This window comes from Silurus meridionalis, chromosome 22 (assembly GCF_014805685.1).
Source record: "Silurus meridionalis isolate SWU-2019-XX chromosome 22, ASM1480568v1, whole genome shotgun sequence".
Lineage (NCBI taxonomy): Eukaryota > Metazoa > Chordata > Actinopteri > Siluriformes > Siluridae > Silurus > Silurus meridionalis.
In genome coordinates, this window is record NC_060905.1 from 2431414 (window position 1) to 2446854 (window position 15441).

Consider the following 15441-nt stretch of genomic DNA (forward strand, 5'->3'; position numbering starts at 1 on the left):
TAATCTGATGAACACTGGGAGTAACGTGTTAGATCGGATCCGGTCCTAACCGTTCATGGGAACGCTGCGTTTCCTCAGAAAACATGTTTAAGCCTTTTCAAGCTCAATATTAAAAGTCTGACTTTTATAGTAAATATTATTCAAACTTACGGCAAGAAATTATGATTAAGAATACATATATTATTATTATTATTATTATTATTATTATTACTACATACATATATTATTATCATTATTATTATTATTATTATTATTATCATTATTATTATTATTACATACGTATATTATTATTATTATTATTATTATTATCATTATTACACAGATATTACTATTATTATTATTATTATTATTATTAATATTATTACATATATTATTATATATTTATTGTAACTTGGCCAGATTCCAGATGCTGTACATTTTTTTTTTCCTTTTTTTTTTTTTTTTTTTAATTAATTCTTAATAATTATTTTTTTGCACACATTTTCGTCTCCATTTCTTACCTGATGGTCAGATAGCAGTTGTTCAGGTTCCCGACGGAGAAGTAGTCTGCAGCTGTTAGGATATCGATACCGTGCGGGAACGTGCCCTAAGGAGAAAAATCTCAGTGATCATGGTGGCCGCTAATCCACTCACTCATCACATCGAAGAGCAAAACAACGTCTGAGGAAAGACGTGTGGGTTTAACAGAGAATATTCACACACACACACACACACACACACACACACACACACACACACACAGATCAGTCATAACATTATGACCACCTGCCTAATATTGTGTTGGTCCCCTTTGTGCTGCTAAAGTCCAGATCATTAACATCATAACTTCTTCAGCAGTTTGATCTACAGGAGCTCGTCTGTTGGATCGGAACCACACGTCCAGCCTTCGCTTCTAACGTGCATCAATGATCCTCGGCTCCCACGGCCCTGTCACTGGTTCACCACTGTTCCTTCCTTGGAGCACTTTTGATAGATTCTGACCACTGCAGACCAGGAACATCTCACAAGAGCTGCAGTTTTGGAGATGCGCTGAGCCAGACGTCTAGACGTCACAATTTGTCGCTCAAATCCTTACGCTCGTCCATTTTTCCTGCTTCTAACATCATCTTTGAGGACAAAATGTTCACCTGCTGCCTAATAAATAAATCCACCCACTAACTGGTGCCATGATGAAGATCATCAGTGTTCTTCACTTCACCACTCAGAATGTTCTAATGTCATGATGTTACTCCTGATCAGTGTGTATATATGTGCATATAACTAATAACACATAACGGACATATAACTGGTGTGTGTGTGTGTGTGTGTGTGTGCGTGTGTGTGTGTGTGTGTGTGTGTGTGAGTGTGTGTGTGTGTCGATTAGTCGGCCTCTGCTCCTACCTGCCTGCCCACATTTTCTTGGAAAGCAGCCTGTAAATAAGAAAATACCATTTTATTATTTTTTTTTTTTGACATTTCTTTTGAAGAAGCAAATAAACAAAAACACAAAAATAAAAAAAACTCACCGAGGCGGCTTTCCTGCAGCTCACGTTCCGGTCGAACAGAGCAGCGATGACCAGAGCACTTAGGAAGTAAACAAGAAAATAAAAGGAAGGGGAAAGAAAAAATGAGAATAAAAAAAATGCTGCACTGTTACAGATGTGTTACAGAGGTGCACTCATGCATTTACTCATTTCTGTATCCTGTACTACACACGTCTACTGTTTTACAGAACGCTGCGAAATTATGGATTCTGATTGGTCAGAAGTAGCTGCGCTTCCGATTATAGTTTCTATAGCGACCGTTTTCGCAAGGTTGTCGCACACGTAATCGTTGATGCGGTGAAGTTTGGAAGGCGTCCGCAGTGGTCGTAGGGATCTTCTGTAAAATATTTTCCTGGATCACGTGGTAAAACTGGAGAAAAAAGTGGTAAGCAAACACACAATGTCCTCAGAATGGGCGGGGCATATTGGATCTTGCCTGTCAATCACATTCATTCCAGCCAATCAAAAGACAGCAGAGTGAAATTCTTTTCATGGGACATAAACTATGGACTGCTAACACAATTTTGGAGGTCCACAATATATATACATAATATACGATGCGGTCGCATGAAATTTTCCTGTCACCTGAACTTGGACACCCAAAACCCTACAGAGCGTTTGATTGGACAGAAAATCTGATGAGAATCAAGGCAGAATGATTTCAATTCTTTCGGCTTTTCCCAATAGGGGGCGCTACAGCGGATCATCAGTCTCCATACCCCCCTGTCCTCTACATCTGCCTCTTTCACACCAACTACCTGCATGTCTTCCCTCACCACATCCATAAACCTCCTCCTTGGTCTTCCTCTTTTCCTCCTTCCTGGTGTCTCCATCCTCAGCATTCTTCTACCGATTAAAGATGCGGCTACGGATACGACGTGATACGATTCACCCTGTAACGACACAGTGCGATTCGATTTCCAGTCCAACATGATGCGTTTCAATAAAAAAAACATGATATAATACAGAACGTTAACTTTTATTTCTTCGGTTCAGACAAATCATCAATTTACTTAAGTGCCTTCTGACGTCTTACACGTGGCCCCTTTTCACAAACACGCCTTTCCAGTGCAAAAAAGAGAGAAAAAAAAAGATGAAATGAAACCAGATGTTCTTTTCCTGTTGTGTGTGCAGGAAGTTACAGCTCTACCTCTGCCATGTTAATATGTTATCTATGAGACTCTCAGGACACGCCTCGGTCTCCGTAGCGATGCGACACGTCGTATTCACGTAGCAGCAGCGAGAACGCGCTCGAGATACGGTTTAGTGACGAGAAATCGATCTACATATCAAATATTGCTCACAAATTATTGGTCACTTTCTAAATAATAAAAAATTATTATAGAACATCTACTGATAATTAAATAGAAATAAATCAGCAGGGTTTTTTTGCATCGTGATACAAACGCCAACTTGCACATGAATAAAGGATGTGGATGAATATCTGCCCGCTTCTGATTGGTTGATCCTTCACTCCTTCGCACTGTAATTAGATGGGTGAGGAAGAACGGAGCAAGATGATGAAACACTCACGTTCCTCGTTTTCCTTTAGGATCGGCGTATGGCCAGAGACAATACACTGAAACCGTGACGTCGTTTCAGGATTTGCGTAACGAGTTTCGGGAGCTGGGAACGACGTTGTTGAGGTTGTGCAACGCTTAAACCCAGACGCGTGCTGACGAGAGACACCAGAACTTTTTACCTGCTACTCCAATCCCGTAGAGCCCCTATCACCCTGTCCTGGCTCACTTTCTACCCTGCATGACAGGCTGTGTGAACGTGCCCGCAAGGGATTCTCACAACACACACACACACACACACACACACACACACACACACACACACACACACACGGCTGCGAAGATGATGTGCAACTGGAGTTATTGCACAGGAAAAAAGTATAAATGTGCACAATACAGCACACACACACTCCGTGAAGGTTTTCGACACATGGCCTGGAGCGACACAAAACAGATGCCATGGTGGGCTCATCTCAATCACAATTTTGAAGCGTCCAATACGATTCGCTGACGGATCTGATCACCTTTTGTTTTTTTGTACTTTTGCACAAGTGTAAAAGAAAGTCACAATTCACCTAGTGTGTGTGTGTGTGTGTGTGTGTGTGTGTGTGTGTGTGTGTGTGTGTGTTTTAGTGTCAGTGTAAGAGCACGAGGGTGTCGGGAAGCAGCGATGACAGGACGCAACAAGCTCGAGCGAGAAGGCGACCGAAACCACAGCGACCGAGTCGAAACCTGGCAGCGCACAAGGAAACGGATCACTGCACGGGAAAGAAAAAAAAATAGGGAGGTGGGGGGGGGGGGGGTAGAAAGTAGAGAGGGTGACAAAACTGGAGCGGTTGTGGATGTGTCTACACTTGCCCCTGGAGCAGGGAGAGGGGGAGGAGAGAGGGGAGGAGAGAAGATAAATCACAACATTTCATCATCCTCCTTCTCCTCCTTCATTAACAGTGGGACGACTGTTTTTTTTTTAAATCGTTCTCTGATTTTGCTAAAAAGTTAAACACTTGTCTGGAGGTGAGGGGTGTCAAAACTTTAACTCAGACATGAACTTTGACTGTCTCGCCTTTATATTAAATAAAATGAAAAGCCCGGACACATTATACAGTATATATATATATATATATATATATATATATATATATATATATATATATATATATAGTGCACAATGGTCATGAGTCACGTGATTACTCCCACATTTGTATCTGTTCTAAATGTACCTTAAATAAATAGAGTATAAAAAATTTGAAAAGTAATTAACATGCGCATTTACGAATATTGATGCTTTATTCTAATGTGTTTATTATTAGTGAAACCGAACTCAACATACAGCATGAAGACTGTATATTCTTTAAAATGTTTTCAAGTTTTTGTGGTGTTTTAAGTTAGGTAAATCATTAGGACACCAAACAGAACCTTTGCTATGTTTCCGCACGGACGGTTTTAATTGCCGGATTTGAGCGTCATGGCGGGTTTTGGTGCTCGATTTCAGACTCGGCGCATCATTAAACATTTTTTTTAGCGATTTCATTTTTTTAAATATAAATATATATATTACATTTTAAGTTTTCTTTTTGTTTTTTCCATATCTAAGTAAAGAAAGGACGTCGTGAATAAATGTTTGTCGGGTTGAAGTTTAGAATTTCGGCACTTTTTATAATATAATTATATAATAAAAATGTTTATTTCATTCATTTGATGTATTCTATTTTATTTTAGATTTATAAAATATTATGAAATATAATTTTAGCTATTATTTAACCAAACAGGCATTTGATTTAAAATTGTTTAAAAAAAAAAATGTAACTGTTGATGTTTACAAATGTTAATAAAAAACTGTTTTTGCAATTTAGAAATTTTTAAATCAAACAAAATTGAACTGTGAATTTTGTGTGCCATTACACACCTGATATATAACAATTATAATATAATAAAATGTTATATTTTATATATATATATATATATATATATATATATATATATATATATATATATATATATATGAAATAATATAATTTAATATTTTATTTTTAATAATGTTTAATAAAACATTGTACATTAATACTAAAGTATTAATGCATTTCTTGCCTTCTTAATGTGCTTTAACTCAGCGGTCCCCAACCTTTTTTGCACCACGGACCAGATTAATGTCGGACAATATTTTCATGGACCGGCCTTTAAGGTGTGGCTAATAAATACAATAAATTTAAATGATACAACAAGCAAAAAAACTGGTATTTTCTAAATATAATAATAAACGTGACTCCACTGTGGTGTTTTTTGTTCATTTTGCTCGCTTGGGGTTTGAATTTAGCGGTATTGTTTTATGAGCCCCTTTAAGAAGGTAGTGAATGGAGTTAAGTCATGTGACCGAGGCATCATGACATGCATCAAGAGTGAGTTATAGACAGATGTGGAGGAGAATATCCGGTCATTTTACAAAATAAAACATCGTTTAGAATCGGATTAAAAATAAAATGGAAATAATGTAAGTTATGTATTCTTTCTGTGCGGCCCGGTACCAATGGACCCACGGTTCGGCGCTGGTCCGCGGCCCGGGGATGACTGCTTTAGACCATCGTTTGGTTTGTGCAGAGAAATCAGCGAGTACACAGTGAGTCAACAGCCCAATTAGTGCTACTATATCTACTGTACAAATCCATATTATGGCAAAAAAACAATACAAGAAATGAAGGTCAGTCCATCTGAAAAATCTCAAGAACTTTAAATGTATTCCCAAGTGCATTTACAAACAACAACCAAACACTGATGAAACAGGCTCTCAAGAGGACTGTGCCAGGGAAAAAAGACCAAAAGCTACCTCTACTGCAGAGGATAAGTTTCTTAGATTACATAAATATTGATGTTGAAATATGCCTGCCACTAGAACTACGAGGAGGTAGTCAAAGAGAGACCATTACTTTGGAATAACAACAACAAGCAGGAAAGACTTGCTTGGGCCAAAAAACACAAGGAGTGAACATTAGATCAGTGGAAAACTGTTTTTGTTCTAATGAATCCAAATTTGAGATTTTTTTGTAGGTTTCTTCTAACAGCCGTGTCTTTGTTGGACGTGCAGAGGTTGAACGGAAGGTTCCTGAATCTGTGGCTTCCACTGTGAAGCATGGAGGAGGAGGTGTGTTGTGTGAGATGTTTTGCTGGTGACACAGTTTGACACCAAATTTGAGGGCACAATTAACCAGCATGGCTACCACAGCATTTTGCAGCGACATGCCGTCCCATCTGGTTTGCATTTGGTCTGTCATTTGTTCTCCAACAGGACAATGACCCCAATGACAACTCTAGGTTTCTGTAGGAGCCATTGCTTCTCGAAGGAGTGATGGAATGGTGCATCAGATGACCTGGCCTACATAAAATCAGCCCATCTAAATCCGGTTTGAACGAATTTGACCAGAGAGTGAAGGAAAAGCAGGCAACAAGCACTCAATATCTCTGGGAGCTCCGTAAGACGGTGTGAAAACCATTCCAGGGTGATTAACTCATGAGGCTGATGGAGAGAAAAGCCAAAAGTGTGCCAAGGTGTCATCAACTAACAAAATGTGGACACATTGAAGAATCGAAAATCTTTTGTCTAATCCATAATTCCAGATGTGTTCTTTTATAGTTTGACATAGTAGATGCCACACAGACACACACCGGACACAGAAGCCCATCAGAGAACGAATAAATAAAAGGGTGTGATTGAGACACTCCGAGCCGGGTGAGGCATCAAGAACTGGTTTTGGACGAGAAGCAGACAGGCCTGCTACAAAACTCTGAGCATTCCTCCAGGACAAAAGATCTTAAGAGAAAAACAACAACAAACAAAAAAAAAAAACCCCGCAAAAAGGTACTTATACACTTACAGGGCTGTAAATCAGCCTCACGGACGCCTGTAGCACAAACTGACACGCAAAAATGAGGAAACGTGACATGCGGGATTGTTTTAGCTTTGTGGCTCAGGAGTTGGAGAACTGGATAAAAACACAGCCTGGAGGATGTGACCAGAAGAGTCAGAGGTTATTAAGTGAATAATACGAGGGCTGATACAAAGGGTGCCAGCAGTTGGTTCAAATAGACAGGTTCTCCAGACGACACCCGTCTTTCCCAAAATCATATCTGGTTCTTTTCAAAACTTCCAGCACAAACTTGAAGGCACACGATTGTATCGGACGTCTTCGGATGTATGAATTTTTTCCCTTCAATTGATCTGAAGGACCCAAACCTGTTCCAACATGGCACAAAAGCCATTTTCATCAGGATTCCATGGGATGGAGTGAAAGATCTCTCATGCCATAGAGCTCTGACTCTCAACCCTATTGAACAAGATGAATTTTTCATGCCGGCTGCACCCCAGGCCTCCTCACCTCACCTACATCCTGAAGTACCTGACTTTCCTTACACACATCCTTGTGGCTGAACGAATCTCACACAAAATCTCCACAACGTCTAGAGGAACATCTCCCAAGAAGATTGAAGCTTATTATAACAGAAAATGGAGAATAAACAGTGTGTTGAATGGGATGTTCAAAAAGCTCATTCTTTTGGTCAAGCAAACAAACAAATAAATAAATAAAAAACCCAGCACAAAACAAGCGAAAATGACACCAGACACATCTGGAAAAAACAACAATTTGAATGATCATGAAATAAGCAAAAAATCAATCATAAAATGTTTGAAATTTGATCTTTTATCTATGCATTTTTTTAACACAATACAAACAAAAACGATTTTAATAACACATCAAACGTGTTTGTGCGTCTGTCTGTATGTGTGTGTGTGTGTGTGTGTGTGTGTGTGTGTGTGTGTGTGTGTGTAGGAACGTGCGTATAAGTAGGCATCACTGCTGTCTGAACCAATCAGAATCTAGAATTCAGCAGTCACTTAATGGAGTTTAACTAAAAAAAAAAAAAAAAAAAAAAAAAAGGAAACAATCACGTAGTGAATTTTGTGTCCCCGATATATAAAACACTCTTTTCTACTTAATCAATCGCTAAACAAGATAAAGAAGACCACGGACCGTCTCCCCCTCTTCTCAAAGCTTGGGAAGCGATGTCAAGTATGACAAGATACACCCAACTGATCCGAGTCAAGAAGAATCCACCCTGGAGCGTGAAGTACGAACTGTGACGGCAGCCCAAGAATTCAAATCGGTCCCGGGTGAGTACGCACCCAAAATTCCTGAACACATTCGCCGGTGCTGTTTGTTTTTTGTTTTAGGTGTAATGCGTTTTTATGGCTTCCCGACACACTCGCTGTGCTACGCTTTGAAAAGAGAGAGAAATAATGACAGAAACAAAACAAATCCAAAAATTTGATGTGTTTTAGGATCAGCGTTGATAATTGGTGTTTTCTTTTTCGCTTGTTTTTTTATTCTTTCGAACCATTTTGGCGCTGTAATGTCTAAAAAAAATAAACAAAGAAATAGAATATAAAAATTATTCTCACTCGTATAAATATATATATATTTTTTTTAAAACCTTAAGGCTTTAAATCATATCCCTCAGCATGAGTGCATGACGTAGCTGGAAAAAAAGAAAAGAAAAGAAAAACAAAAAAAACCCCACTTTCTCCCCTCAGGACGTCTCTTGACTCCGCCCCCTATGTCAGTTTGTATGGAGGGAAAAACAAATACGTCGGAATGCTCCCAACGCAGCCGGGTAATTGTAATTCGAATTTTTATTCATCAGCGGAATAAATACAGGAAGTCATTTATTACTGTTAGATGAACTGAGAGACACCAAATCAGGACAGCTAATCAGCTCACGTGTCATTAGCATAACGGCAGCTAGTTTTTTAGCGTCCTTATGTTGTCTCGCTAAATGTTCTAATTTTAAAAGTGAGGTCGTAGTCGGTGTAGTCGTGTGACGTGACGTTGCGTCGTTACCTGGCAATTTGATTGACGTACAGCTCCAGCTCTTTGGGTTCGTAAGCGCGAGCGAACGCCCAGCACACGTAACACGCAGCGTCTCGCACGTTCCAGCCCAGACTGCAGGCTCCTCTTCTTTCATCATACACCAGGGCCTTCAGGATCAGAGGGACCACTACACACAAAAACACACAATTATATTATAGATATAAAATGTCAGCAGGGACGCCACTAGGGGGGGTGGAAAGGTGGTGTCAATTATATGGGGCCTGTTTCTGTGTATAAATCGAACAGTTTAAGCCTGAGACTTTAATGAACACCACAAAAACATGCAAGACGTCCCAGTCGATCGAGACATTCTGTAGCTACGGCCCTGCTTGATAGCGTGAAGTCTAGGGTGCCAATACTTTTAGCTTGTAAGGGGTTAAAAAGAAAGTAAGGGGCAAATCTAACTGCACTGCCAGTAGCTATGATAGGAACTGCATGAGAATGAAGGAAAACTGTATAATTAACTTGTCTAGACAAAAAACGTCAATTAACAATTTCATTCCAAAACCAATCTTGGACGATGTGATACAGAAGATACGTGTGTGTTTCTCTTTAGAGTTTTCCATGAATGTAGCAGCAGTGAAGATCTGATTAACTCTTTATTTCACTGGAGGCCAAATAAATGGCATTTGCACTTGTTTTTGGGTGTGCCAAATATATATATAATTATAAAAGCAGACACTTAAGGGGTTTTATCATCATTGTTTTTTTTCCATCCCTCTGATTTACCATTATATCTTCACCATCAGCTAAACACACACAGAGTCCATACGACTAATCATAATACTAAACATACAGAAACTTATCAATATACAAACTATATTTACATTTATGCCATTTGTCAGATGCCTTTATTCACAGTGATTTACATTCGTCTCAGCCATGGTGTTAAGGGCCTCGCTCAGGGGCCCAGGACTGGCAGCTTGGCGTGGGTCTGATTGGAAGTTAACGACCTTCAGAACCAAATTCCTGGTTTTCCTGGTCTTGAATACTCATGATTTTCATTATGATGTTATATAAATAAACAAAACAATTCATTAGATTACAATGATGAAAAAAATTTTATCTGTTGGTGGAATCAATGCAATCAAGGATCCTAATTTCTTTTTTCATTTTAAAATGCCGTAAATGTTCTCATTTATGCAGGTTTTTCAGACCGTCTTTATCTCCGAGATAATGATTTAAATTTCAACCAGAACCTGCGTTATGTTACAATCTCTGATGTTTTCCATGTGTTTGGTCGCACAGCGGGAGGGGGCGCTGTACTGTCATGGCAACTGCTACCTCACAACGTAGCACAGCTGTGCAGATCCGGTCTATTGCCAAACTTTTGGCAGCACAGAAAACGGCTCCATTAAAAAAACCTTTCGTTTTTTGGCCACTTTAATGCGTGTTTTTTTTTTTTGGAAACGCATATTTCTCTTTGCGTTTCGGGCTTCCATCCACGCTGAGGTGGCGTTTTCAGCCAACCAAAACGGAGCTGTTTTTGCATCTCAATAAAAAGGCTTTCGGAAACAATGACACGTTTTTAGCCGTGGCCGTGCCGTTTCGAAGAGCCAGTAAGTAAATAAACGGCGGGCAGAAATGACGCAGGTTAAATCGTCTCACGTTTTTGCTCACGTGCAGAACAGGGAAGTGAGCGTTTTCAGATGTTTCAGGGCGAATGCGGAGCGTTTTTAGACGAAAAAGGCCCATTTTTTCTAAAAAATAAATAGGGCAATAATATGGAAACCCGGATATTTTTAAATACTGTTCTTACACTAATCCAGACCCTGTTAATCACTCAAATCAAAGTACATACTTTTTGATACTTTTCCAAAACACGGATCCATTCGCGCATTGGTTTTTAAAATTCTGTAGTCAGAAACCCATTTAACTGTAAAATAAATGACATATTCCCTATTTAAATATTAGGTTTGCTATTTAAATATGTACAGTACTAATTTTTGTAAACAATTGTAACCCTGAAGTTTTTCATGCATGACATTTCCATGAACAGAACACCACGTTAAGTTCAAGATATTAAATATATATTTATTTTATAAATATACAAAAAAAAAATTGAATCGGCATGAAAGTATTGGAATGACCATTCAAACCGGGTAATACTCGGTAATAAATCTAAAAACAGCCGATGGAAAGTCGTGATTCGAGTCGTATTCATTGTGCAATGAAGGAATCTTATATCCATAAGAAACCATTTTGTCAAACTCAAAGATGAGGTAATGTAAATGGGCGAATAATCTCCCTTCCAGACATTCCCACTAAGCTGAACAAGCCAGGAAAAACAAATTCGACTGCATGCAAATCCTAGCGGTGCATCCTCACAGCCTCCCGTCCCCCTGATTCTGATCCTGTCTCAGGTAGGAACACAGCGGCACATGCCAAAGAGCAATGGCAATGATCTCAGGCTTGTGGGAGCCATGCTGGTGAATCGTGGCTTGGGGCCTGACTAATATTAGCTAGAGAGGTGTTGCCTGAGGGCTCTACCTGGGCATAGACTCCACCCCACTGACAGCTCCACCGTGTTAGACAGACATACAGGACTGATCAGATACAACGCCCGTAGTCCTCACACACACTTCGACATCGTCCAAGCGGTTGTCCGTGGTCCAGGACAACTTCACGGATTTTGGAAGGTTTATACCGGGACCGCCATCAGGCAGCAGGTAAGTCTCGTCTACATGTTGACATTTCGCTTTTTTGTTGCCAGATTGTCGACAGCCACGTGTGATTGGAAAACTGTATTGTATATCGCATTGTATCCACCAGTCTCTTGTTAGAAATCAGTAGATCTTGTTATTTTAGTGTTATATTTCTGAATAAAGCTTGAAGCTCCTAATCCACCTGTTACCCATGAGCTGTACTGCTATAGAACACATGAACCACACGTACTCTTTCAATACTATTAATAGGTAAAACAGTTAATAGAAATATCTGGCATCCCATTGTTTAATATTTGTGCTTGATCATTTATTAAAAATGTCTTCAATTGAGTTCAAAAGGTTTAAATTGTTGTCATACCACAAATGCTACAATCATTACAACGCATAAAGTGACATTTATCTTCAAATGAAAAGCTCATGAAGAATTTCTGCAATTATTATATTGCTTCACAACTTTAGTTTCACGACAGTAGATGTTTACAGAACTTATAATATTTGAATAAAACCTGTTCGAAAATATTGCCCCATTGGCATGTTCCTTGTAATATACCATGTCATATTCCTTGGAATGCTAAGATCACTAGATAGATTCAAGCTGTAAAAGATGTCCTAAGCAAACCAAATTAATAAGTACACAAAACTAAAAAATCAGTATTTCACAACAGAAACTTCTTGAAGCAATTTTATTCCTCTGGAGGGAGCGGCAGCACTTGCAACAGCTAATCCAAAACTGGATTGACAAGATGCTGTGACAATGCATGACAAGCAGGTTCCTTAGGGCAGTGTCTTAAACAACAGAGAATTTGCATGTAATACTTCAGAAGGAGAGAGAAAAAAAAAAAAGAAGATCTTCACCCTTCCAATACCAACCCCGGGGCTTGTAAATCTTCAGTCTTCTTAGGGCTCCGATGAAGCATTCTTTTCGATTTGCATTTTTTCAAGCTTTTGCATAAAATAGCTCATCACGAAGCGCTCTGCAACTTTGGAACGATCACAAACTATGGCAGGCATTTATAAAAACAATTAATCAATACGGGCCAACAAGGCGAAACTCCTAAAACCTCTGAAGTACCGTTATGATCATTAATCAGCACCAGGCAGCTTTCCGAAGACCTGTGTGCAGGTGAGATCATCGTGTGTGTGCGCAAGTGGCTTACAGGTGGGGTTACGGGAAGCAGGTGTCTGCCGTTTCCCACGCCGTCAGAATAGGATTCGAAGAAGAGAAGCAAGTCTCCACAGGCCTGCGATTTCTTAGTCAGAACAGCTCCTACCTGTCGCTGAATCTCAGGGCTAGGAGTGTGCGGCAAATCAAACAATCGACGAAGCACAAGCCAAAAAGCCCTGGAAAAAAACTGCCTCAGTGTATGCAAAACAGGCCCCCAAGTTTGAATGTGTACCGTCAAGCTGCCAAATAGTACCCCAGGCAAAAAAAAATAATAAAAAAAATAAAACCTCAGATGGCCCCCCAAGGAACAGTTCACACAAGGCCAGGCTTAAAAAATGTTTTGTGCATTTTCACCTATTTAATTTCTTTGTATTTTTTTTAGGAAAGCCAATATGGAAACGCGTCAAGAAAGAAAACCAAAGAAGCCTCATTATATTCCCCGTCCTCCTGGCAAACCCTTCAAATACCAGTGCTTCCAATGTCCCTTCACCTGCAACATCAAGTCGCATCTCTTTAATCACATGAAGTACAACCTGTGCAAGAACTCCATCTCTCTAGTGTCTCAGCGTGGAGACCAGACAGGCAGAGCGTCCCGAGCTTCACAGCGCAGCACTTCCACTAATCAGGTACACCCTGAACCCTCAATGCCAGTCAAACCCAGTCCAATCCAACCGAACAACCCTAACGGCAAAATGAATACTATAGAAAAGCTGGATGAGTTGGCCTCCAAAAAGGTGGAAGTGGAACATAATGGAGAAGGAAATGAGAGTCCTGTGAAGAAAGCTCCAGAAAATACTGAGCTGATCAGCAGTGAAAGCAGGGATCCGGGAGCTGTTGAAACACCGATACAGTGCACTTCCTCCTCTGCCTTTTCTCCAGTTCAACGGAAATCTGAAAACGAGGCTGTGCCCCTGCGTAAAGCGGATCAACCACCTTCACACGGACCTGTTCGCCCTTCTTTCCACCCTGGATCAACCTGGGCAACATCTGCTCACCTCAAACCCCCTGCAGATTACCCACCATACATGCTTCCTGATAGAACTGCTCATGCCTTTTACCAGACCTACTTGCAGAACCAAAGCATCCCACCTGCTTACTGTCTGAGCCTTCAAGATCACAACAGACCCCTTGTACCAGCATCTCTAATCCCACCCAATCACCCTTCTCTTCTTCCACCATACCCCTACAGATATAGTCACCCCCTGCTCCAAGGTGTCCCACCCTTTCCTTATGGTGTTTATCCTCCTGAACACACTCAGACTTTACAGGGCCCAAGGTATATACCCATGGAGATGTTCTCCCATGGCTTTGAGCCAAGGGACTATGGAAGGTACGCCTACCTCCAGCCAGGCTCCTACAGCAGACCATCGGAAGCCAGAGGGAACCAACAGCATGGAGGTGACAGGGCTACTCGCCAGAGCCCGATGGCTGGCTGCGCTGCTTCGGGGTCTCCAGACAGGCCAAGCATTGCAGAGATCACCCAGCACAAGGCCAGCAACACACAGCATTCTACTCATCGTGAGCCACAATCTACCTGCCAAACAGAGTGTACCACTCCAGGAAGGGGGCCAATCAGAGAACCAGAAAGATCAATGGATCTGTGCACCAAACAGCAAGAAAGCAGCACAAAGAAGCAAAGAAGGTAGGTACAACTTTCACTCAGGACTTGGAAAAAAATAAGCATTGTAAAGAAAATAAAACAAACACATTTTGTTTTCTGTTCTCTTTACAGAGATATTATAGAAGGTACTACTCTTGGTACTACTCTACGCTCTGGCTTCTTATCCGAAGAAGCTGAGGATGAAGACAGCGATGACGCAGAAGCTCCTCTAAATCTGTCAAAACGAGACTGGGACAAAACCATCCACACATTCGACAATGTGTCAGACGAGGAGCTCGACTCAGAATCTGAAAGCGGTGAAGAAGATTCCCCTCTCGATCTCCGTCTCTGTGCCCAGGCAGGTTCTGGCACAAACTCAGACGAGGTCCCTAAACAAGTCAGTCTCAGACAAGTGCAGACAAGTCCAACGGAGGAAGAGCAGTGTGACCGCAGACACTCTGCAGCATTTGCACTCTGTCAGCTGGCTAGCTCAAGCAACATCAATACGATCAAACTTCCTTCAGAACCACAAACGGATATTCAAAGTCACGAACCAGATGAGGCTCCTGACACAAGCAAGTCTAAGCAGAACATGGCAACCAAGAAGCAGAAAAAACAGAGTGAGGAGACTATGAAAACCACCAGCAAGAGAGTCAGGGTGAACGAGCCGGTCCGGGACAAGAGGAGGAGGACCCAGAACTGCTGATTGACATTTGAAGAGGACTGGTTCTTTCAGATGCACCCTTTTTGGCTGATGTCAAAGACTTACCTTTGATATGTATGTATATAGCTTTTCTTACATGCAGCATTCTCCGATAAGTCCGAGTGTCAGATATGTCAGAGTGCAGGTTTAAAATGAGATTGTACAACATGTTATGTTTAAACATTTAATTTTGCTGTAAATAAAGAGTTTGTAAAATACAGTCTTGTGTGTGTACTTTCACTGGTAGAAACCTTAGAACCATTTTTTCGCCCAATTTATCGTTTTTGTACCATGGTCCATAACGACAAATCAAGTAATGATACTTGCTAAAAGGTTTTATCCCTTT

General features: G+C 40.5%; 2 protein-coding genes across 3 annotated transcripts in view; one reads left to right on the top strand and one right to left on the bottom strand.

Annotated features, from left to right (window-relative positions):
* The window catches only part of tbcd (tubulin folding cofactor D), a 41177-nt gene that overhangs the window by 13729 nt on the left and 12007 nt on the right, over positions 1-15441 (bottom strand). For both annotated transcript variants that reach the window (XM_046834794.1, XM_046834795.1), the window contains exons 14-17: positions 8932-9088; positions 1506-1563; positions 1381-1410; positions 501-586 (exon numbers count right to left, since the gene is read on the bottom strand). In XM_046834794.1, the coding sequence (XP_046690750.1) occupies positions 501-586; positions 1381-1410; positions 1506-1563; positions 8932-9088 (331 nt within the window). The remainder of the gene's footprint in view (positions 1-500; positions 587-1380; positions 1411-1505; positions 1564-8931; positions 9089-15441) is intronic.
* On the top strand, positions 11105-15315 carry znf750 (zinc finger protein 750). The gene is made up of 3 exons (XM_046834796.1): positions 11105-11630; positions 13175-14434; positions 14525-15315. The coding sequence occupies exons 2-3, from the start codon at positions 13185-13187 to the stop codon at positions 15096-15098; spliced, it is 1824 nt and encodes a 607-aa protein (XP_046690752.1). The 5' UTR covers positions 11105-11630; positions 13175-13184; the 3' UTR covers positions 15099-15315.